The sequence below is a fragment of the Mauremys mutica genome, chromosome 3 (genome assembly GCF_020497125.1).
Source record: "Mauremys mutica isolate MM-2020 ecotype Southern chromosome 3, ASM2049712v1, whole genome shotgun sequence".
Classification (NCBI taxonomy): Eukaryota; Metazoa; Chordata; order Testudines; family Geoemydidae; genus Mauremys; species Mauremys mutica.
Genome location: NC_059074.1, coordinates 124485987 through 124511244, shown reverse-complemented (window position 1 = coordinate 124511244; position 25258 = coordinate 124485987). Strand labels below are relative to the sequence as shown.

Here is a 25258-nt window from a genome sequence, read left to right as displayed (position 1 = left end):
TTTTGTTTCCTCACAGATGAGTCGACTCCTAAGGAAGTCAGCAGGGTAAGTACTGCTTACAGATGTCTCTCCATCCCACACTAGAGAAAAAAGAGAGGTCTCTGTGGCCACTGGTCACTTGAGGTAACTTTCTTTCAGTCTCTGATCAAGGCTTTGCTCTATTCCCTGAATGAATCAGATCTCCAGAGAAGTATATCTAACTGACAACTTGCAGAGCAATTAAAAACAAAATCCTAGCATTCAAAACATTTGATTAGTTGTAAATGAGTGAAGTTCACTACTTTTCATTAGCAAAATAAGGGAGATTATACGGGAACTACTGGTATGATCCCATGTGAACAAGGCTGCTTAAACGAAAACAGGAAATTCATAGCAACTTTGAACTTTCTGATTAATTGTAAATATGACTACCCACTATTTAATCAGTATTACTACCATGAGAGATGTCATGCATGATACTATTGAAGAGGAAACAAGGCAAGGATTATGTCCTGTATAATTCTGCCGTTTGAGATATGGTAGGGTACAGAAGAACTAAATTCATTGATGTAAAATATTTTGCAATCTATTGAATGAAAACTAATGTGACACAACTTCAGTGTTTGAGAATGATGTATTTCTTTCTGTCTCAGTGTCCTATTTATTTGGGAGATATATACAGTGAACAAATACTTCATGTTGAATGAGTTACCCATAATCTACCATGTAGTATCTTGTGATAACTAGGTGGTGATGTCTTTTTGCTCCCATGTTATACCCTGATATTTTGGTCAATAATTCTGCTCTATTTGCATTCTTAACCTTCCATCTGCCACACAAACAAACAGTTACCACCTTCTTTATTCCTTCTAAAAACACTTCTCTGCTCTTCCCTTTGTCACTGTTGACTCTCTTCCACCAATGACATTATTTTGTCTGTCTTGTGTCATCAGCCAGTTATAGATATAATCATGTCATCAAGGGACATCAACAGCCTTTTCTACACTTTGCTTATGAATGGTGGATTTGCTTGATGTATCAGCCCTAGCCAAAGGATGGTCTTTTTTCAGTGCCCTCTTTCTTTCACACCTATTAATGGTGCCCTCACAGAGAGGGGAAAATGGAACATCAGCCCAATAACCATCAATCTTATGATAACTTTGAATAAGCTAAAGGTAGAAAGTTTTATAGTCAGTCAAGTTCAGTATCTCAATCAAAATATTTGTATACATTTTTTTCTCAAGATTTACAAATGTTTTATTTTTTGATATATTTTTCATGTAGCAACTTTAACTTTTAACAGAATCAAAAGTTACCACAGAAGACTACAACATAGAAAAACAAAATCTAGAGTAACAATTCTATTACTTTAAATGGAATTTAAGTATATACTGCACTTAAAAGTAAATCCAAAAGTGATCAGTTTATTATTTAAGCATATTTTCAATACATTTGTCATGCAAACCTTTTAGTATATCTGTCTGTGAGGGAGAAGTGATGATAAAATAACCTTTTAAGTAAACCTTCTGCCCAGAAATAGGTTAGAATCTTTTAAATGGGTGGAAATTTAAAGAGTAAGGACTTACTTTAAAGTCAGTCTTTCCAAATTTCTTAAACATTACTAAGATCACAATGACATGCTTATAATCCTTATAACAATCAGACAGCATAAAATAAAAGTTAGACAAAGAACAGGAAATAAGAAAAGCATTGTGTAGCATTAGTTACTTTTCTGACACTATCCTGGTATTTAAGTTATTAATATAAATAATTATACATGTGTAAATTAATTACTCTCAAATAAATCCAGTAGCATCAGTGTCTGAATCAAGACTAGCCTTTCAGGTTTCAGTTTCACACCTGGGATTATATTGTACATCTGCAGTTTTCATCTTCACTGTGGTCTGAGTCCTTGAGGAGATAAGTCTGGTAGAGACTATTTATCTAAGATATATGTGAAATCTGTTTGAAGTCCCAGGGATTACATGCACAGTAGTTAAGTTTTTGAATCCAACTACTGAGTGCAAATTGTGTATTGTAATCTTGAAACTCCATATTCTTCTTCGAGTGATTGCTCATATGCATTCCAGTTAGGTGTGCGCGCGCCGCGTGCATGTTCGTCGGAAGATTTTTACCCTAGCAACACTCGGTGGGTTGACTGGGCGCCCCCTGGAGTGGTGCCGCTATAGCGCCGAATATATACCCCTGCTGACCCATCTGCTCCTCAGTTCCTTCTTACCACCCGTATCGGTTGTTGGAACAGTGGAGCGCGGCTTAGCTGACCTCCACTTCCCTAGCTACTCGTAGTTACTCTCATTAATTCTTGTATATATAGTTCAGATTTATAAAGTTGTAGTTAACTTTCGTCATTTGTAGTATAGTTTGTGTATTTAGTTTACAGGGGTTCGGGGATTATCCCCTTCCCTGCACCCGGTGCCGGGTACTATGCCCGGTTCACAGGGTTTCAAACCGTGCTCGGCCGGCCACTAGCTGATGCCGACAAGAGATCCTCTCCTAAGTGCCTCGAGGAATCTCACCTAACAGATAAGTGCTGCATTTGTAAGGCCTTTAAGCCGAGAACAATAGGGGAGCGAGACTTTCGTCTCAAGCAGCTCCTGAGGGAGGCAGCTCTTACTCCTCCGCTCTCGGCACCGAGCGCTGGTCAGTGTTCAAGAAGCGCTCCCTCAGCACCGGATCGCCGGTACCACCAAGGCCTCTCGGCACCTGCCGTCGCTGGCACCGACGTCCGCTCGGCACGGATCCCTCTCCTGGAGGATGAAGAGGCACAGGACTCCTGCTGCGTCCGAGCCGCCTGCTCCGCAGCCCGAGCGCTATACTAAGTCGGACCGCCTGGCACCGATACCTGCCATGGCACCGACAATATCGGCACCGTCGACTCCGGCCACGCAAGAGCCGTCGAGTCCGGTGCCGGAAAGCTCCCCGGTACGAGCCGTGGTTGAGCTCACTATTAAGCTGCGTCAGAGCCGCCTGCTCCGCAGCCCGAGCGCTATACTAAGTCGGACCGCCTGGCTCCGATACCTGCCATGGCACCGACAATATCGGCACCGTCGACTCCAGCCACACAAGAGCCATCGAGTCCAGTACCTGAACGCTCCCCGGTGCGAGCCGTGGTGGAGCTCACTATTCCCTCCATGCCGGAGACATTTCCACGTCGAGGGAGTTGATTGCAATGACAGCGCCTGCGCTGCCTCAACCCCCGGCACCGTCGGTGCGGGTTATATAGTCGATCGGCAAGCCTGCCTTGATCAGACCACCCTGCGTCGGCACCGCAGAGCAGCACCGTTCACGATCGCAGTCCCGCAGATGTTCTCGGTCCCATCACCAATCCAGGTGCCAACGCCGCTCGCAGTCCCAGCACCGTTCTCCATTTCGGTACCGGTCGTACTCGCGGCACCGATCAGCGTCCCGTTCGCCGGCCCGGTACATTCGGCGCCGATCCAGCTCCCGGCACCGCTCCAGGCACTGGACTCCCGTCACCACTCCCGACGTCGAGCCTCAAGATCTCAGTCAACCTCCCGGCGCCGCTCCGGTCGCAGGTCCCGTTCTCGCTCCTGGTACCGGTATGCCTCCCGGTACCGATCCCCGGTGCCGCGTCGAGCGATGTCAGCTAGAGAGGGAGACTCTGCCCAGGGCTTTTTAGCTCCTCCATGGCCATCCAAACATGCATCACTGTCGTCCTGCGCAGGCAGTTTACATGCGCAGGACTGTGATTCGGATGTGCACACCGGAGTCTTCCAGGTGCCCCAGGCCCAGGACCCTGACCCCATCAGTGGTCACCCTGTACATCTTGGGCGTGCCATCAGGCCAAAGACCTACCTCTGTTCCATCAGAGCACTGGGTGCCAGAGGCGACAGTTAGCTGCCCCCCTCCGACCGGTACGGAGGAAGCCCCGGTTCAGCCACCGGACTCCCACATCCCACCGAATCAGGAGGTCGTCCAGGAGCGCGAGCCCACACAGGACCCGCTTTCCCCAGCCTTTCTTATTCCTCCTCCCCAGATGAGGCTGTGGCAGGAGCGTACTCCTCAGGCCCTCCTCTAATCGACTTGGGGGGGGGGCCATCAGGACCTCCTGAGATGGGTGGCACTCAATATGGATCTCCAAGTGGCGGAAGTCTTGGAGATATGGTATCTGGTCGTAGACATTCTCTCGGCTGACGCCCCCACTAGAGTGGCCCTACCGTTCATTCCGACGATCAAGGCCAATGCGGATACCATCTGACAGTCTCAAGCTACTAACCCACCCGCGGGCACGGGAGTCGAACGCAGGTACATGGTATCCTCCAGGGGCTACGGGCACCTATATGTACACACACACACCCCGCTCCCTTGTCGTCCAGTCCGCCAATGAGACGGAACGCCATGGCCCGCTGGCACCAGCCCCTAAATCCAAGGAGGCTAGGCGAATGGACTTACTGGGCCATAAGATGTACTCGGCAGGGGCCCTGCAATGTCGTGTAGCAAACCTGCAAGCCCTGCTTAGCCGCTACTATGGGCGGCAGTGGGCAAATTTACGGAGTCGGTTCCTCAGAACTCCCGTTAAGAGTTTGCTGCCCTCCTGGAAGAAGGAGGTGAGAGCTTCCCTCCAGGCCTCATTGGATGTAGATGACTCCGCAGCCACAACTCTGGCCTCGGGTGTTGGCACGAGGCGCATTTCATGGCTCCAGTTATCGAGCCTTCCCTCGCAGCTGCTGCACACTATACAGGACTTGCCCTTCAATAGCAAAGGCCTGTTCTCCAAAAAACAAAACAAAAACCTGACCCTAGGCTGCAAAGCCTAAAGGACAGCAAGGTCACTGTGCGCTCCCTCTCGGCATGCACACGCCGGTGACTCAGCACCGACCTTTCCGCCCCCAGCCTCACCGCCCTTACCCTGCACCTAGACAAAGACAGGACTTTGCCAGCAGGCGTCGCTGAGGCTGTCGTAGGTGTCAGTCAGGACCCCAAAGCAATTCCTCTTGCAAGAGGGGCGGACGCTCCTCACCATCGGAGCTATAGAGGAGGTACCAAAGGACGAAAGGGTCAAAGGGTTCTACTCCCACTAATTCCTAATCCCCCAAGGCGAAGGGAGGTCTCAGACCTATCCTAGACCTGCGGGAACTCAACAAGTTCATCATACACCTGAAGTTCTGCATGGTATCCATGGGGACCGTCATCCCATCCTTGGATCCCGGAGACTGGTATGCCGCCCTCGATATGAAGGGCGCGTATTTTCACGTCGCCATTTATCCTCCACACAGAAGGTACCTACGGTTTGTGGCCAACCATCATCATTTCCAGTTTACGGTCCTCCCGGTTGGCCTCTATACAGCCACAAGTGTACTCAAAGTGCATGGCTGTAGTCGCTGCCTCTCTCCACCACCGTCGGATACACGTTCTCCGTATCTAGATGATTGGCTCATTCGAGGGACCACCGGGGCCCAAGTTACCAGTCATGTGGGCGTCGACAAGGATCTATTCCTGCGTTTAGGCCTGATGATCTATATAGAGAAATCCACTCTGATTCCCACACAGGGAATAGAATTCATTGGGGCCATCCTGGACTCCAGTCTCACCAGAGCCTGCTTACTCAGCCTCGGTTTCACGCGATGGTAATTATACAAGGTCTACGGATCTTTCCGACAACTTTGGCTCGCAGTTGCCTAGGTTTCCTGGGTCTCATGGCTGCCTGCACATTCGTAACCAATCATGCCAGGCTTCGCCTCCGTCCACTTCAATCGTGGCTCACCTCGGTGTACCACCCGGGCAGAGACAGCATAGTCATGGTCGCCTCGATCCCCCCGAGCGTCCTAGGCTCCCCCGACTGGGGGTCGACGCCCTCCCTGGTGTGTGCAGGGATGCTGTTCCATCCACCTCACCCCTCGGTGTCCCTCAGGACGGACGCCCCATCTCTCGGCAGGGGAGCTCTCCTGGATCAGTTTCGCACTCAAGGCCTTCAGTCGGCTCAAGAGCTGGCCTTGCACATCGATGTCCGGGAGCTGAGAGCAGTCTGCCTTGTGTACCAGGCGTTTCTGCAGCACCTGCAAGGCCGTTGTGTCTCGGTGTTCACAGACAACACAACGGCCAGGTGTTCCATAAACAAGCACGGAGGAGCATGGTCCTCCCCTCTTTGCAGGGAGCTATCCAACTCCGGGACTTCAGCTCAGCCCAATCGATAGACCTGGTAACGTCCTTTCTCCCAGGGGTCCGGAACACTCTGGTGGCTCGCCACAGCAGATCCTTCCTGTCTCTCAATTGGTCGATTCCTCCAGACGTTATCCATTCCGTTTTCCGGAAGTGGGGCTTTCCCCGCATAGTCCTCTTCGCTCTCGCGAGAACAGAAAGAGAGAGAAGTTCTGTTCATTCCAAGGCCTCTCCCCGGGCTCGATCTTGGAGGCTTTTCTGATGCCGTGGACGAGCCGTCTGCTGTACGCTTTTCCACCGTTCCCGCTGGTTCACAGGGTCCTGCTAAAACTCCGCAGGGACAGAGCGCACCTGATCATGATCGCTCCAGCGTGACCCAGGCAGCACTGGCACACCCATGTTGCTAGACCTGTCGGTACCCAACACGATTCCCCTGCCTCTTTGCCCAGACCTCATAACGCAGGTCCTCGGCAAACTTCACCCAGACCTGCAATCCCTGCACCTCACAGCATGGCTGCTGTGTGGCTAAACCGATCCGAGTTACGTTGTTCGGCCTCGGTTCTACAGGATTCTACTGGGTGGTAGGAAACACACTCCGTTAACGTATCTGGCCAAGTGGAAGCGTTTCTCCTGCAGCTACGAAACGCACAATGTTTCTCTCACCGAGGTTCCGATCCATTCCATCTTGGACTACCTCTGGTCTCTCAAACAGCAGCGCCTGGCGCGGTCATCATTAAGGGTACACTTTGCAGCCATCTCTACCTTCCGCCCAGGAGAGAGTGGCCACACCATATTCTCACACCCTGTGGTTTCTAGGTTCCTCAAGGGCTTGGAACGTTTATACCCCCAAGTTCGCCGCCCCGCCAAAACCTGGGTCTTCAACCTGGTTCTAACCAGTCTTATGACTGCCCCATTTGCGCCACTGACAACATGCTCGCTAATATACCTGTCCTGAAAGACAGTTTTTTCCTTGTAGCCTTTGCATCGGCCAGACGAGTCTCCGAGCTTCAGGCTCTCATGGTGGACCCACCATATACTGTGTTTCTCAAGGGCACGGTGCAGTTGTGACCACGTCCGGCCTTCCTCCCCAAGGTGCTGTCGACCTTTCATATCAACCAGGATATCTTCCTTCCGGTCTTCTTTCCGAAGCTACACTCATCGCAAGGGGAGCACATTTGCCCTCCCTAGACGTCCGTAGGGCGCTCGCATTCTATCTCGAGCGGATAAAGCCCTTTCGTAACGCCCCAACTCTTCGTCGTACTGGCAGACCGAACGAAGGGCCTACCTGTCTCCTCCCAGAAGATTTCATCTGGGATGACATCGTGCATCCGCACCTCCTCTGACTTGGCCCATGTTCCATCGAGCCACCTCACTGCACATTCCACCAGGGCTCGAGCTTCTTCTGCTGCCTTCCCGGCTCACTTACCCTTCCAGGGGATATGTCGTGCAACGACCTGGTCCTCAGTCGACACCTTTGCCTCATTGGTTCAACAGTCCAGAGATGATGCAGCCTTTGGCTCAGCAGTTTTGCATTCTGCAACATCTCACTCCGACCCCACCGCCTACATAAGGCTTGGGAACAGGGCTGCCCAGAGGATTCCGGGGGCCCGGGGTCTTCAGCGGTGGGGGGCCCCGCTTCGGCGGTAAGTCGGCGGTGGGGGGGGTCCTTTCGTTCCGGGACCCGCCGCCAAAGTGCCCCAAAGACCCACAGCGGGGACCCCCCGCGGCCGAATTACCGCCGAAGTGGGACCCGCCGCCGAAGTGCAGCGCCCACCGCGGGTCTTCGGGGCACTTCGGCGGCGGGTCCCGGAACGGAAGGACCCCCCCCCGCCGCCGAATTACCGCCGAAGACCCGGCTGCACTCCAGCGGCGGCTCCCGCTTCGGAGGTAATTCGGCAGCGGGGGGTCCTTCTGCCCCGGAGTGGAAGGACCCCCCGCCAGCGAAGACCGGGAGCGAAGAAGCTCCAGGGGCCCGGGCCTCGCGAGAGTTTTCCGGGGCCCCCGGAGCGAGTGAAGGACCCCGCTCCAGGGGCCCCGAAAAACTCTCGTGGGGGCCCCTGCTGGGCCTGGGGCCTGGGGCAAAGTGCCCCACTTGTCCCCCCCTTCTGGGCGGCCCTGCTTGGGAATCACCTAACTGGAATGCATATGAGCAATCACTCGAAGAAGAAAAGACAGTTAGTCACCGTTGTAACTGTTGTTCTTCGAGATGTGTTGCTCATATCCATTCCAGACCTGCCCTCCTTCCCCACTGTCGGAGTAGCCGGCAAGAAGGAACTGAGGAGCGGATGGGTCGGCAGGGGTATATATTCGGCGCTATAGCGGCGCCACTCCAGGGGGCACCCAGCCGGCCCACCGAGTGTTGTTAGGGTAAAAATCTTCCGACGAATGTGCACGCGGCGCACGCACACCTAACTGGAATGGATATGAGCAACACATCTCGAAGAACAACAGTTACAACGGTGAGTAACCGTCTTTTTTGGTTTACGAAAGAAATAAGCATTGTACAATTCATCTTTTCCAGGCAAACACTTACAAAACTGTTAGTCACAGCAAATTATGACAGGTTTCAGAGTAGCAGCCGTGTTAGTCTGTATCCGCAAAAAAAAACAGGAGTACTTGTGGCACCTTAAAGACTAACAAATATATTTTAGCATGAGCTTTCGTGAGCTAAAGCTCACTTCTTCGGATGCATAGAATGGAACACACAGACAGGAGATATTTATACATACAGAGAACATGAAAAGGTGGAAGTATGCATACCAACAGGCAGAGTCTAATCAATTGAGATGAGCTATCGTTAGCAGGAGGAAAAAAAACTTTTTGAAGTGATAATTAAGATGGCCCATAGAAGGTGTGAGGAGAACTTAACATAGGGAAATAGATTCAATTGGTGTAATGACCCAACCATTCCCAGTCTCTATTTAAGCCTGAGTTAATTGTATCTAGTTTGCATATTAATTCAAGTTCAGCAGTTTCTCTTTGAAGTCTGTTTTTGAAGTTTTTTTGTTGCAAAATTGCCACCTTCAAGTCTGTCACTGAGTGGTTAGAGAGGTTGAAGTGTTCTCCCACTGGTTTTTGAATGTTATGATTCCTGATGTCAGATTTGTGTCCATTTATTCTTTTGCGTAGAGACTGTCCGGTTTGGCCAATGTACATGGCAGAGGGGCATTGCTGGCACATGATGGCATATATCACGTTGGTAGATGTGCAGGTGTACGAGCCCCTGATGGTGTGTCTGATGTGATTAGGTCCTGTGATGGTGTCACTTGAATGGATATGTGGACAGAGCTGGCATCGGGCTTTATTGCAAGGATAGGTTCCTGGGTTAGTGTTTATGTTGTATGGTGTGCGGTTGCTGGTGAGTATTTGCTTCAGGTTGGGAGGCTGTCTATAAGCGAGGACTGGCCTGTCTCCCAAGATCTGTGAGAGTGAGGGATCATCTTTAAGGATAGGTTGTAAATCTTTGATGATGCGCTGGAGAGGTTTTAGTTGGGGGCTGTAGGTGATGGCTAGTGGTGTTAGTCTTTAAGGTGCCACAAGTACTCCTGTTTTACAGGAAATTATATATATTTAATGTATAAGATATATATAATTTGCTGTGACTATTGGAAAGATGTTTCTATGGCAAGAATCCTAGACTGTTGTGCTTTGAGAAGTAGCTCAACCAATCACCACCCTCATGCTACTGCTAATTTCATTGGTTGTAATCAATGATATGAGGAAGACTGAACAGATTGTGGGTTACTTGGCCCAGTTGCCACAGTTCTTCAGGGGTTGATTTGCCACTCATACAACTCAACATTAACTCCCTATCACAATCCACACAAAGGAACACAAAATTTCCCAGCATAACCCACACGCAAATCAATGCACAAACCCCCAGCACAGTTCCCTGAAAAAAATCAGTCAAACTACCCACAAAGCAATACAACCAGCACACACAGTGACCCGCACTGCAACATGCATCTCTCATTTGCCACCCACACAAGTCAACGCAAATCTCCCAGCACAATACACACATTTGCCCAAGTCATCAGTTTAAGGCTTGTTAGAGCTACCTGGGCTCTAGAACCTTCTACCCCTACCACCTACCTAACTAGCTGCCAGTATGGAGAGTTATGCGAAAGTCACTTGATTGAGCTGTTCATGCATCAAACCTAGATTCATTAAAATGACCATGGTGCGGGAGGGGTAACTAGTGAGAGGGGTGTGTAACTGCTGTGTTTTTTTAAAACCAAAATCATAGAAAAGAAGAAACACTACCTCACTCATCTCAGACCAATCTGAACCTAACTGTAATTTGTCATATTTACCATATAAAAGCATAAACTTGAGCGGCGAAGCCAAAGGTATCGTGTGTGTGTTTGTGTGTGTGTGTAATTCTGAGTATTGAATTTTTTCCCGTAGTTTCCTCCAAAACATCCCCTACAGTGGGAGAAATGTGTGCCTTTTTAGTTTTTCTAGTTTGTGTAAAATCAAAATATATATCTGAATAAATAAAAGTTCCTGAGAATGGAGACATTTAGTTTCCTTCCCTGTAGTTATATTTCTCATAATGGAGGGAATTAACTGGTCTCAGCATTACTCATTAGGTTAGCCTTACTAATTTCACAGCAATACAGGCATCTTAAACACTTCCCCCCCGACCACCCCTTCCTTCCTCCTTGCTTTGAATTCGGACCTCTTTTGTGAGTCTGCTGCAGTACCATACTCTTATTACAGATGAAATCTTCTGAAGTTGAAACTATGTAAACTAGTTAGAAGAGACAGGTAATACCACTGTAGATTGTAAATTTAATAGAATAAAGACTATTACATCTACAGTCTGTTTTATCAAAAACATTTTGATATATAGGAAGAGTTTATCCAAGCCAGATGCTTCCTGTTATGGGAAATAAAATTTATAAGTAAGGAAACTAATTTTCTCTTTCTCAGTCATGGATAGTCATGTATCTGGACATTGCTTACGGGAAGTAACAAGAAGTAGGCCGATTCCTAGAGTGACAGCTCATTCCCAAAATAAGTGGTAGGGCTGCAAGTAGCAATCTGCACCTCCCTCCAGTTCCCGCTCCCCTGAGGTTGATTGTATTTTTGAAGTGAAAAACTGGGGCACTCTACAGAAAAGGAAAGTGTTGGAGAAAATAATAGTTTTATACTGTTACTCCTTCAGTGTTCTCTCTTAAACCAATTTCTGCTCCTCCAATCTAGCTCTGATCCTACCATCTCCTGTCCGATTTACACACAATCTCATTCATCAGTTGACCTAACCAACCTAAGCCAACCTAACACATACTCTTCCAGCTTGCAGCCTCCCAAATCCTCACCAGCTCAAGAAATAGCCCTCCACATACTCACTCTCCTCTTCCTACTTAAGTATCAGAGGAGTAGCCGTGTTAGGCTGTATCCACAAAAACAACGAGGAGTCTGGTGGCACCTTAAAGACTAACAGATTTATTTGGGCATAACTTTCCTGGGTGTAAAAAAAAAAAGCTTTCAGTTGCATGGAGTGAAAATTACAGATATAGGCATAAATATATATTGGCACATGAAGAGAAGGGAGTTCATAGAATATCAGGGTTGGAAGGGACCTCAGGAGGTCATCTAGTTCAACCCCCTGCTCAAAGCAGGACCAGTCCCCAACTAAATCATCCCAGCCAGGTCTTTGTCAAGCCTGACCTTAAAAACCTCTAAGGAAGGAGATTCCATCACCTCCGTAGGTAACCCATTCCAGTGTTTCACCACCCTCCTAGTGAAAACATTTTTCCTAATATCCAACCTAAACCTCCCCCACTGCAACTTGAGACCATTACTCCTTGTTCTGTCATCTGCTACCACTGAGAACAGTCTAGATCTCTCCTCTTTGGAACCCCCTTTCAGGTAGTTGAAAGCAGCTATCAAATCCCCCCTCATTCTTCTCTTCTGCGACTAAACAATCCCAGTTCTCTCAGCCTCTCCTCATAAGTCATGTGCTCCATCCCCCTAATCATTTTTGTTGCCCTCCACTGGACTCTTTCCAATTTTTCCACATCCTTCTTGTAGTGTGGGGCCCAAAACTGGACACAGTACTCCAGATGAGGCCTCACCAGTGTCGAATAGAGGATAATGATCACGTCCCTCGATCTGCAGGCAATGCCCCTACTTATACAGCCCCAAATGCCTTTAGCCTTCTTGGCAACAAGGGCACACTGTTGACTCATATCCAGCTTCTCATCCACTGTAAACCCTAGGTCCTTTTCTGCAGAACTGCTGCCTAGTCATTCGGTCCCTAGTCTTTAGCAGTGCATGGGATTCTTCCATCCTAAATGCAGGACTCTCCACTTGTCCTTGTTGAACCTCATAGATTTATTTTGGCCCACTCCTCTAATTTGTCTAGGTGTCTCTGTATCCTATCCCTACCCTCCAGTGTATCAACCACTCCTCCCAGTTTAGTGTCATCAGCAAACTTGCTGAGGGTGCAGTCCACGCCACCCTCCAGATCATTAATGAACCTTACAACCCAGAACCTTTCAAGTCGAGAACCAGCGTTGAAGGCCTGTGGCATGTAGGAGTTCAGATAGTTTACTGTCCTTTTTACTCTGTAGAGAAGTAAAGTGTGTGTTGTAAATGGCTTGTCTTGTTATTGTAAAGTCCAGCCATGTGGAAGTTTGTGTGGAAGGTTGGTTTTGTATGAGAGTCTCTAGTTTTGAGAGCTCATTTTTGACCTTCTCCTGTTTGCTGTACAGGATGCTGATCAGGTGGTTCCTCAGTTTCTTTGAGAGTGTGTGGCACAATCTCTAACCATAGTCAATATAGTATGTCGATTGCAATGGATTTTTTACCTTCAGTACATTTGGTATGATGTTCATCTGTTTGCACTTGGAGAGGAAGATGTCTCTCCGTATCTGTGCAAGTTTTTTCATGAAGTTGATGGATCTCTGTCCCCATATCTACTCTAGTGACACCATCATAGGACCCAACCACACCAGCCACACTATCAGTAGGCTCATTCACTTGCACATCTACTTATGTAATATATGCCATGATGTGCCAGCAATGCCCCTCTGCCATGTACGTTGGCCAACCCAGACAGTCTCTACATAATCAGACATCAGGAATGGTAACATACAAAAGCCAGTGGGTGAACACTTCAGTCTCCGTGGACACTCAATAACAGATTTAAAAGTAGCCATACTTCAACAAAAAACCTTCAGAAACAGCCTTCAAAGAGAAACTGCTGAGCTACAATTCATTTGCAAACATAACACCATCAAATCGGGCTTGCATAGGGTCTGGGAGTGGCTGGCTAATTACAAAAACAATTTTCCCTCTCTTGGTATTGACACCTCCTCATCAATTATTGGGAGTGGACAACATCCACCCTGACTAAATTGGCCTTCAACATTGGTTCTCCACTTGTAACTCCCTTCTCTTCATGTGCCAATATATATTTATGCCTGTATCTGTAATTTTTGCTCCATGATTTTCACTCATTTTACCCATGAAAGCTGCCCAAATAAATCTGTTAGTCTTTACGGTGCCACTGGACTCCTCTTTATTCTTCCTATTTAACATTTCCATAGCTTAGAGTATCTCCCCTGCATACACTCAATCCCTCCGGGAAAGGAAACTCAGTCTCAGAATTCTTCTCCCTACAACCTGACACTCATCACCAGACTCAGAAGCTCCACTCCACCCTGCTCAGAAATTCCCCATGACTTGTTGCTGGGTCTGGAAAAGCAGTAGCAGAGGCTGCAGGGAGCATGTGATCTGAAATAGCCTGTGTCTTCTCCATATGGTGCATGGATTTCAGGAGTTTGAGAGAATGTACAAAGCATGCTAGATTCTGCACCTGTGGGGTTAGAATCAGTGAAGCCTGTGTTCCCTATTTTATACTGCCTTCCTCTGAGGCTTGCAGTCTATGGGCTGAGGGCCAAAAGTCCCCTGGTGGCAGCCATATATATTGCATCTTCCAGGGGCTAGAACAACTTCTTCCTCTCCCCATCCTCCCCTCCCCCCAGAGGTAGGGGTGCTGGAACAATTTTTATAGTGGGGATGCTGAGAGCCATTGAACCAAACTGTAAACCCTGTGTATGATGGAAACCACTTCCAACCAGGGGATGCGGCAGCACCCCCAGTACCTGTAGTTCCAGCACCTATGCCAAGAGTCCTGCCAGTAGCATCAGGTGCTACTGCACCCTGCAATACATCAGTCACACTACACAGTTGTGACAGTGGTGGGAGTTAGCCCCATTAGCTACTAGTGGCTAACTGCTCCTTCTGGAGAGGGAAGAAACATCAATATAAGGCAGTATATTTCCTTCTAAGACAGCGGCAGCGGTGTCCAAACTTTTCAGCCTGAAGTCCAAAAATATAATTTCGAAAAGATGGGGAAAAGATCCAAGGACAGAAGGGACCATTATGATGATCTAGTCTGAAGTCCTGTATAACGCAGACTGTAGAACTTCCCCAAAATAATTCCTAGAGCATAGCTTTTAGAAAAACACCCAGTCTTTATTTCTGGTTTCTGTTTGTGTGCAAAGTGAGAAGGAGACAGAAACCAATATAGTGAGGTCTCCACTAGAGGATTAAAAAGAAGATTGTCCAGTGGACCACAGACCCAGGCTGAAGTGTCATGCTTGCACTGTGAACCTTTTTTTTGCATGACAGCTATGAAGAAAGGTATTGTGAAAGTATAGGAGAAGTCTGATACCAAGTTTCTTGGATTAGTAACCCTCTAGGCAGAGGACTGATGTGTTAGGTAACTGAGCCTTAATCCCTAAAGCAGGCTATTTATGAGAAACTGAAAGATTTCTGAGTGCATTTATGCCGAGGTCAGTCCTCCATATCCTTTTACATGCCAGAAATGTCTGAAGGGCTTTTGAAATTAGGGGGATAGTGTGGTTATCTATAAAACTAATTTGTCTGTGTACTCATGTGACTGTTAATTGTATAATTGAGGGGATATTTAATAATTTACTTTATTTTGTTTAGATTTAAAATAATTAAAATGATGCCATAGCTCTAGATGCCCTAACACACCATTAACATTACAGTAAAACCCCAGCAGCATTAATCATTTCAACAGGAACTCAGCCAACCAGCCGGCCGGCCACCTACAGAAACTCCTTTCCACCCCTTACATGTTCTGGGAATCATTTCTTCACTCCTCTCCAAAAACCCTATCAACCACATTTATTTTGCAGCGTGCTCAAAAGGCCTCCAGATTCAGGTTATTTAGGACCTAGCAGGGGAACAGTTTCCAGAGTCGTGGCGTCCTGACAGAGAATGCCCTGCCAGCTGTTCCCTCTCTTTTATTGTGAGGGGATCCAGCTTGGGTATCTCCCATGACTGCAGCTGTGGCAGTATGGAAGCGGGAGAGAGGCAATCCCTCAGATAGGCCAGTCCCAACTCTTTTATAGGTGTATAAGTCATAAGAAACACCTTAAACTCCAGCCAGAGACCATTGGGTCCTCAGTATAGATCTTGGAGCCAATTGAGTACAAAGCTAACTTATCTGCATACAAATGTGCAGTGCAGAATTTTGGGGTATAAATGTGGGTCTCCCTTTTCCTCAAATGTTTAATATCAGTAACTCTGTATGTAATATGTGTAGTGTATTAAATAAGTATGATGCACTTTTCATATGCATAATTTTAATGGACTCCGTCTAACATGCACAGATTAAAACACAGTACTACAAATGGACATGTGTATATAAAGTTGTAGACATCTTTGTTAGCATATATTGTATTATCTGAGAAAAAGTATATAATAATCTAGACTATGGTAGTGCACTGCTTACCTTCAGTAACAACCCAAAACAGGTTCAAATGTAATTGGATTGTAAATATATCTCTGCTCAAGAATTGAATTCTGAAAATAATAAACTTGAATAATTTTAGAGTTCTCCATACCCAGAAAAAATACAATTTTTAAAGTAGTTTTAAGTCTGTGTGGGAGTTTTAAAGACAATAAATGGTACATTTTAATTTCTGGAAATGTTGCAAAAAAGACTTTTGTCTGTGTCAGAGGCAATTTACAGTGTAAGCAAAGAGCTCAATGAAAGCTATTTTATTGCAGAGTAAAAATGAGCACATAGATGGAAAAACCTTAAATTATTCAAAGTTCTAAAATGGAAATTTACTTGTTTTTTCTTAGCTAAATCATTTTTCTTTACACCATGTGTCATGAAAAAATTACTTTAAAATGAAAATCAGACTCATGTTCTACCATCAACTTGGTTCTGGACTCTCTTGCACAATTAAAAATGGCTTTTCAAAAGTAAAAAATGTTATAAAAACTTTCATTTAGGAATAGTTTTATATTTTGGGGGAGAGGAGTTGTTGCAATTGAAAGATTTGAATTGTTTTGTTTTGTTCCCCCCATTCCAATTTTTTCTTTTTATTCCCTTCTATCACTAAATTCAATTGATTGAGTGATTTGTAGAGTTTTTTCCATTTTTTTTCATTTTTCCACTCTGTAACATTTCAGAATTTGCTCAACTTTTGAAAAAGTGAGAACAGAAAACGGAACAATGAAGCTTTGTAACTCTTCCAACTTTTCAAAAGTTACAGAGTGGCAAAGTATTGAAAAATTAGAGGCCCAGAGTTAATTTCATTTTTCCTTTCTGCATCTTTTCAAAAATTGAAAAAGGTTTGAAAAGTCACAGAATAGCAAAAGAAAAAATGAAACGTGAAACAAAACTCTTGGACATCATCATTTTCTATTGGCAAAAACGTTTTTGAAAGGGTGGAAGTGAGGGGAACTGAATCTCAAAAACTTGACATTAAAAAAAATTGTTTCACTTAGTTGTTTCTATTTTGCCAGGTTCTAAGTACAATTCTTTCCATTTTTCAACCAACTTGGGTTCAGAAATCACAAGTAAAGATGTTAGATTGTCTTGATATAAATATTGTCCCCCACAAAAATGGAAGTCATTCTACCAAGGATTTTCTGATTACACGGAGTTGTTACCGCCATCAAAAATGCAAGAACCATGGTCACAGAATGTTTCATAAACATCCGTGACCAAACTTTGAACCTAGGAACTTTTTTTTCTGCATGTTATCACTTGAACTTTGTAACATTTGTGAAATATCTTTCAATATCTGTAATGGGTGGCAAGCACCTTCTTTTGACCCATCCTGTGAACAAATGTTGGGAACCTGTATGGAAATTCCTGCTCATTTACTGTGCAGATATCATCTTGTTTCCTGCACCCTAGGTATGGGTAGAAATGGTTGAAAAATGGAAAGACAGTTTCGCTTAGTTGTCTCTATTTTGCAGGGTTCAAAGTGAAACAATTTTTTGTTTTTCTGAAAATTTCAAGTTTTTGAGATTCTGTTCCCTCCACCCCACTCTTTTAAAAACCTTTTTGTCACTGAACACTGTTTAAAATGATGTCCAGGAGTTCTGTTTCATGTTTCATTTTTTTCTTTTATTCTCATTTTTCATTTTCCTAGGTATGCTAGAGGTGGGTGTGGCTATCAGGGCAGAGGGTCTTGGGACAGAGGTTCTGGATGGAAAACCTAGAATCAGCCTAGTGGAGATAGTAGGTTAAGCTTCATATTGTGCTATCGCTCTTTTACCCCCAAAGAAAAGAACTACTACAGGAAGAAGGGTGAGTTTGGGCACTAATTATACATGTGTGTGTTCTGTGCTAGACTGGGGTAAGGACTCATTCCATTCACAATATTAGTAAAACATTATTTGTGAATTGGAGAGGTGTCAGTCTTCTATGGCTGCCAAAACAGAGGTAAAGTCCATAATTCTGCCTCATCTAGACATTAGAAATGACATTAGAGAGACATTAAGCATGTACAATGTCCGTCCAAGATCACGGGGGAGTGGGCTGACTGGTGAGACTATATAGAACACACAGACCAGTGAAAGGTACTGTGTGTCTGCTTTCCCAGTCCATGGGTAGAAAAGGACTGGGATCACAGGCAGCTGTGCTGGGAGGGGAAAGTACAAGATATCACTTGTGTGGTGGATGGATCTGGTGCAGAGCTGGCATGTGTATGCAGACCAGGGGTTAACATATCCAATACTGCTGCTTAAATCATAACCAGGATTTTGTCCTGTATGCTGCTTCCTTCTCCCGTGGTGGCTGTGTGCCATGTTGTATCTCAGAACCTTAAACTTAAACAGAAATGCTCAATGTGCCTGATATGATCACAGTGAAATTACCCTTGTTCATTCAAATAATGGCTTCTTTTCCATTCCACTTTGGCTTGTACAGTACCCATGGTGAAGCTGCATTTTGGCAAGCATGTTTGCTTTGTAAACCGTGGTGATCACAGCAGCAATTCACTTTGCTGTAGTTTACAGTATAAACACCATGAAATTATTACCTAGCAAGTGACTAACTCATTTACAGTACTTTATTCTTGGAAATGGCAATAACACATTAATCCTCTTCTTTCCCGTTTTTGGACTTAGGGCTTTTGGCAGCTGCCTTGGCACCAGGTAACACCCTGGCATAATATGCCACTGAAAGTTACAGAATTAGTATCTTTTCAGTTAATAATTGTATGATTTCTCTGTCTCATTTAAATCCCTTCCGTATCTCCCTGCCACAGCAAGTTCATTATTCATTCTTCACACTGTTTCTTTATTGATCATAGGATTTAAACATTTTCACAACAAACCAAAAATGAATGGTTTAATGAACAGTTAAAAGAAAAGGGTTAGGACATCAGACATATACATATTACTCTTGAGGGCATTCTGCACCAAAAAATTAAAAATTCTGCGCACATTTTAAAATTCTGCAAAATTCTGCAAATTTTATTTGTGTAATAAATGTGGAGGCTCCAGCATGGCATTGGAGAGCACAGGCCACTGGCTGCACAGAGGTGGAGATCACTCTGCAGCTCCCCCTGGGACACAAACTCTGCAGTGAGACTGCACCCAACCCTGACATAGTGCAAGGACTGGGCTTGCCCTAGAAACACCCCAGGGCCCTGCCCCCTCTGTGCCAGGTGCACCAGGTGTGGGCAGGCAGGCTCAGCCCAGCAGGATCTAAGTGTGGAGGGGCTTAGTGGGGGGGGGGATCCAGGTGTCGGTTGAGAGGGTTATGTATGGGGCAATCTGGGTGCGAGCAGCTAAGTGGGGGGACCTGAGTGTGTGGGGGGAGGGATCTGGATGCACAGGGGTTTGTTGTGGGGTTCTGGGTGCAACAGTAATGGGATGCTGCAGGGGGGTCTAGGTGAAGGTGGATGGAGCTCAGCAGGGGTAGGTCTGGGTTCGGCGGGTGATAGAGCTCAGCAGCGGGGTCTGGGTGTGGTGGATTCATTGGGGGGTCCAGATGCTGGCGAGAGTGAGGGCTCAGTGGGGTGGGGATCCAGGTGCAGTTGGTTGAGGCTCGGTGGGATGGGGATCTGGGTCTGGATGACTCGTTAGGGTGCTCCAGGTAGGGGGAGTGGTGGAGGGACAGTTTCTGGGTGCGGGGGTGTGAGGGTCTGAGTATGAGGGGGTCTAGTCGGATGAGGGAGTGATCCCTCCTCCTGCAGCTGAGGAGTGATGGGTGCAGGAAGTCGGGGAGTACTGAGTTTGCAAAGCTCCCTGCAGCCTGGGAAGAAATCTGGGGATGGGTCTGACCTGGCCCTGGATGCTGTGCAGGGAAAGAGGAAGTCCCATCCTCCCCAGCCCAGCAGGGTCTTCTCCAGTCCTGCCCCCTCCTCACAGTGATTTACCTCTCTGCCAGCTGCCCTTGGCACCCAAAACATACTGCTGGGGAGAGTCATATGACCGCTCTTGTGGCTTCTCGTTGCTTCCCCGTCAGAAAGTCATTTTCTGCAGGGAAGTAAAGAAATCTGACGGGGACGTGAATTCCGCACATGCGCAGTGGTGCATAATCCTCAGGAGCAATATATATATCCTTCAGAAGATAATGCATATAATACGACATCAAGTGTTATCAGACGAAAATGCATGTTATGAAGTTGGAATGGAGAAGGAGGCTTGTGGATACTGTTGGTATAGTAAGAGACTAGGGAAAGCAGTATGGAGATGGAAAAAGGTTGGACCATATTTTTAATTTTGTTCATGATGTCTTTTGGAGTGGTTGCAGGTCAGGCATCAACAGAGCTATATTAACAGGGAATGTGCAGTTTATCAAGACAAATTTAAATAAATGGTAATATCCAGACCTGCCAAATTAAAATGTAAAGGTTAATGGACTTCATTAAATGTTTTTCACAATGCTGTTGTCTGGATAAGTGGTATAACCAAGGTACAGTGTGGTCTTTGTAACACTTCAGTGAATATCAGATTTTATAAAATGGGGCTGTCTTTTCTGTTCCACATAATCAAAGTGTTCTGTCTTTATAGTCCAGTCAATGCCTCCTTCACTCTGTTATAAATAATTTTAGATTCCCTCAATGCAAACATTAAATTTATCTCAATATTGACATGTACCAATGAAGGAAAGTCTCTGGGATTGGATGTCAGTGATCAGTGACTATGTGGCAGGAAGTTGATGTTCAGAAGGCAGTGTGTTCTCTCTCTCTCTAAGATCAGGCCTGAAAATCAGCTGTATAAACAAGCTGGGAAATGTATGCCTTCAAAAATTGTGAGCTCTCTCTGTGTAGTACTAGAGCTATTTTGCGGCCTTTAACTTAATAATAGGGCATGTCCTGCCAGCTGTCATTTCATATTTTTCCCTCCTTTGATTTTGTCATGAGCAGCATTTGATGTGTGAACAAACAATTCATAAATACCTGTGCATGGTGCTGCAGCTAAGCTTTATTTACTGAACAAGTTATAACCCATGTCCTCTTCAGTCAAAACAAGAAGAATAGACGTCAGACAAATACGTGTAGCAGCAGTTTTCTCTCAGGCTATGTACAAGCATTAAAATTAATCACAGCAGAGATAGCTTTTTATAGCTTCATGCTTTCCAGTGTCCAAGCTTAAACAAAACTACTTGCACAGGCCAGCCCTTGATTTTTGGATCAAGGAGATTTCTTTGTTTCCTCTCTTCAACATCTCTAGTGCTTTGAAAGCCTGGTGGATACTTTAAGCCTATTTGTTCCTCTATACACCTCTACCCCTATATAACGCGACCCGATATAACACAAATTCGGATATAACATGGTAAAGCAGTGCTCTAGGGGGAGGCGGGGCTGCGCACTCCAGCGGATCAAAGCAAGTTCGATATAACCCGGTTTCACCTGTAACATGGTAAGATTTTTTGGCTCCCGAGGACAGCGTTATATTGGGGTAGAGGTGTACTTTTATTTCTGAAGCCAAGTAAATGATATCCCACCGCTCAGTGCTTCTGCCCTCAAAAATCAAGCTTTTGACTTAATGGAATTTCATGACCTTCCATAATTTTGGGAAGCATGAAATTGTGTCCCATATTTCAGTTCTTCACAGGTGTGGTTTAACTGTTTTCACAGTATCATTGCACTAGTATCATTGCAGGTAGGCTGAGGTTAAGAAAACTGTTTTACAGCAGTGTTTCTTTTCTAATATTTTTTTTAAAGTGGGCCACAAAGGAAGATGGGAGAAGATAATGCATTTCTGTATTAAAAGCAAATTAGGAGAAGGGTAGTTATGTGGACAAATAAGCCAATGGTCATACAATTCTTCATCTTATATATCTTGATTTTTTTTTATGATACGATAGATCAACAGCCTGTAATATTCTGCCATGAAGAAAGATGATGGTGTAGACAGTGCATAAATCATATGTAGAGAGAGCCCAATAAATTCATGCAGTACATTTTCACCTCCTAATTGACTTTCTTTTTTTCATAAGACCACAATGCTACTTCAAAAGAAGGGCAATTAATGCATTTAAACAGAAGACATCAAATAATTTTAATTATCTTGATTTATTTTTTAAATTATTGAATAATATAGCAATAGTGAAAGGTGCAGGATCGTAGCTGTTGGAGCTGAAATCTTTTAATGATCTACAAAACAGATATAGTACATCAGTGGCATTGCAAACTTCCCTATGTAACACCATCAGCATTCCTCAGCCCTGACTACATTGAGGATCACATTGTTTTTATTTGCATCCAGACAAAATATTATTCTAGCCCTTTAAAATGGTGGCATAGTTTGTCCACTGATGGTTCTCTGTTTCAGTGCTAAGGATCTTGTTGTTAAAGTAATGAACTTGTGCTGTCTGGAGATCATCATGATGGTGGTTTGTGGATTAGCAGCTGCTAGCAGGGAAAACATTGACATGATGTTTTGTAATGCATTTGTGTATGAACAAACATCACATAATTACAGTATGCATGGTCTTTAAAGGAACTTTGGTTATGGCTTTCTGTGAGATTGTGACAGGGTATACTTACCTCACACTGGACAGGAAGGGGTTAACTCTTCCTTGGTAGCTGAGGAAGCCATGGCCCTACTGGGCATGCTCCAGGTGCCGTGGCTGTATAAAGGCAGGCAGCCCAGTTCAGTTGGGGCTGACCGCCGGAGGGGAAGGATATAGCATACAGACTCTTGCTGGGGAGCAGCTACCAACCCACCCCACAGAAGCCCAAAGTGCTGAGGCCCCGGCCCATGCCCAAACACCTGCTGATACTCAAGAGGGGTTGTAGACACTGGGAACAGCCCCAGCTGAGCAACCAGAAGACACCCCAACTACTGCCATCAGAACCATGGTAGGAAGTAGCCTGGCGGGGGCTAGCCATAGTCCCGGACACAGGCAGCTTGTTGCAGTTGGATCCCTGCTGACCTCAGTAGTGGAACCCTCTGCCACTACTAGGGCACTGGGCTGGGACCCAATGGAGTAGGGAGGGTCCGGATCCCCCTACCCTATGCCGCCACCCTCCCCCAGGGGGTGGTCCACTACCCTGTGAATCAGGGATGCTCCATTGGCTCTGGTCGTTAGGCCTGCCTACCCTGCCGCTCAGGGACTCTTCATGGACTCTGGCCACTAGGCCTGCTTACCCTGTGGCCCAGGGACTTCTCAGAGACCCCAGCCACTAGGTCTGCCTACCCAGGGAACCACTATTGACTCGAGCCACTAGGCCTCAAGACTCTGCGAATCAGAGACCCCCCTATAGAGACCTGCCTAAACTATCTGGCCCACAAAACAGGCTCCTTCTGAAATGAGATCAGGTTTCTTCAGACTTTGATTCTGACCCTCACAAACTGATGGAGATTGGACCTAGAGGTTTCAGGGTTCACTCTAAATTCCTCATTCTCTTCACTATCATGTAGATTTGACCCTACAATCTATTCACATTCCAGAGGTCTTGGACACAGCAACAAAGAATGAGTGGCTTGGATAGGTTACAGTAGAACCTCCGAGTTACAAACACCTTGGGAATGGAGGTTGTTCATAACTCTGAAATGTTCGTAACTCTGAAGAAAATGTTATGCTTGTTCTTTTAAAGGTTTACAACGGAACATTGACTTAATCCAGCTTTGAAATTTTATTATGCAGAAGATTTTATTTTATTTATGCTGCTTTCCCTTTATTTTTTTAGTAGTTTACATTTAACACAGTACTGCACTGTGTGTGTGCGCGTGCGCGCGCGCTGCTGCTGCCTGATTGTATACTTCTGGTTCTAAATCGGGTGTGTGGTTGACCGCTCAGTTCATATCTCTGAAGTTCTGCTGTACTTATTTGAGGGGGGCCCGCTCCCCAGTGTCTCTCTCTGACACTGCTGAGCTGCAGCCCAAAATGATGAGTCAGTGAATTCTGTCAGTAGGTTTCTGCCAACCATTTCGGAAATCTCATGTTAGAATACACTACGAGAGACCTCTACTGGACAGTGGCTCTGCTGACATTAACTGCTTAACCATTGCTAAACTAGATGAGGCATATATTCAGTTCTTCCTGGAAAAGAAAGTTAATTGCCAGTTGTAAAGAACAAGATATGAAACTTGGGGAGCTGGCCCAAGTATTGAGGACATAAAGTGAGAGTTGACTCTTTGGTGCTCATTCTAAGGAGGCTTGACTTTTTCGGGGGGTTGGCCAAATATCTAGAATATCAGATTTCTTGTCAGAGACCCAGCAATACTGAAAGATTCTCTCCTTTATATGTTTCGTAAAAGTATTTGTCTTGATGGCAGGGCAAGATATGTTGTTATAGGCAAGACACACAGTCATATTACCTACACTTTAGCAGAATGTGTACTTCATCTAGCAGGAGTGGATAATTTATCCCAGGGTCAGTGCAGGATTTTTCTCTGGAGAATATCATCATAGCTATAGGGCTAACTGCACTTTTGACCCCTCGCTAGTCTCTCTCAGTGCACCCCTTCACATGTCAGGCCTCGTGCACTTTCCTTCCCTGCATCCTTTGTACCAACTGTGATTACTCAACAGGCCAGACTGTGTTTACCACCTCCAAGTCTTCCCTTTGGGAGCTGTGACAGGTGGTTAATATAGATGACCAGTGGGCCTTCTCCAAAGTACTGTTTATTTACCACAGTAGGAACAAAGCATAACATAAAAGAAAATAAAAGATTTTTAAACCAATAAAAGGGTTATACACATGTCTGTTTCACCTAAAGGTTTGCCATCCCTTTGCAGAGACCCTCAGCAAGTCCCTGATCTTTTGGGTCTGTCTCTGTGGATATGTCTCAGAACCCAAGTTCCAGCCCTGGTGGGAACAACTAAGCCACTATTTTTAGTGCTGTAGTGCAAACCTGAGTCTATAGACCCGGGCTCTAGGGCAGGGGTCGGCAACCTTTCAGAAGTGGTATGCCGAGTCTTCATTTATTCACTCTGATTTAAGGTTTCAAGTGCCAGTAATACATTTTAACGTTTTTAGAAGGTCTCTTTCTATAAGTCTATAATATATAACTAAACTATTGTTGTATGTAAAGTAAATAAAGTTTTTTAAATGTTTAAGAAGCTTCATTTAAAATTAAATTAAAATGCAGAGCCCCCAGACTGGTGGCCAGGACCCGGGCAGTGTGAGTGCCACTGAAAATGAGCTTGTGTGCCGCCTTCGGCACGCGTGCCATAGGTTGCCTACCCCTGCTCTAGGGCATAGTGCTGCCGGTTTGTTTGTTTTGCAGTGAAGACGTACCCAATGAGAACCTGCTTCTCATCAGCAACTCCCAACACCCGCTCCCCGCTCCCTCAAGAATGGCACTTTTATCCCCCCAGGAGCCCTTTGTCTTAGACTCACAGGCTTTTTGGTTCTCTTATGTTTACAAACTGAGATCACCC

General features: G+C 45.8%; 1 protein-coding gene across 14 annotated transcripts in view; it reads left to right on the top strand.

The window, feature by feature from the left end:
* Positions 1-25258, top strand: part of PDE10A (phosphodiesterase 10A) — a 605978-nt gene that overhangs the window by 467472 nt on the left and 113248 nt on the right. For all 14 annotated transcript variants that reach the window (XM_045008718.1, XM_045008721.1, XM_045008723.1 and 11 more), the window contains one exon: positions 17-45. Coding sequence is in view for 6 of the 14 variants with exons in the window: in XM_045008712.1 (XP_044864647.1) it covers positions 17-45 (29 nt within the window). In the remaining 8 variants the exon portion in view is untranslated. The remainder of the gene's footprint in view (positions 1-16; positions 46-25258) is intronic.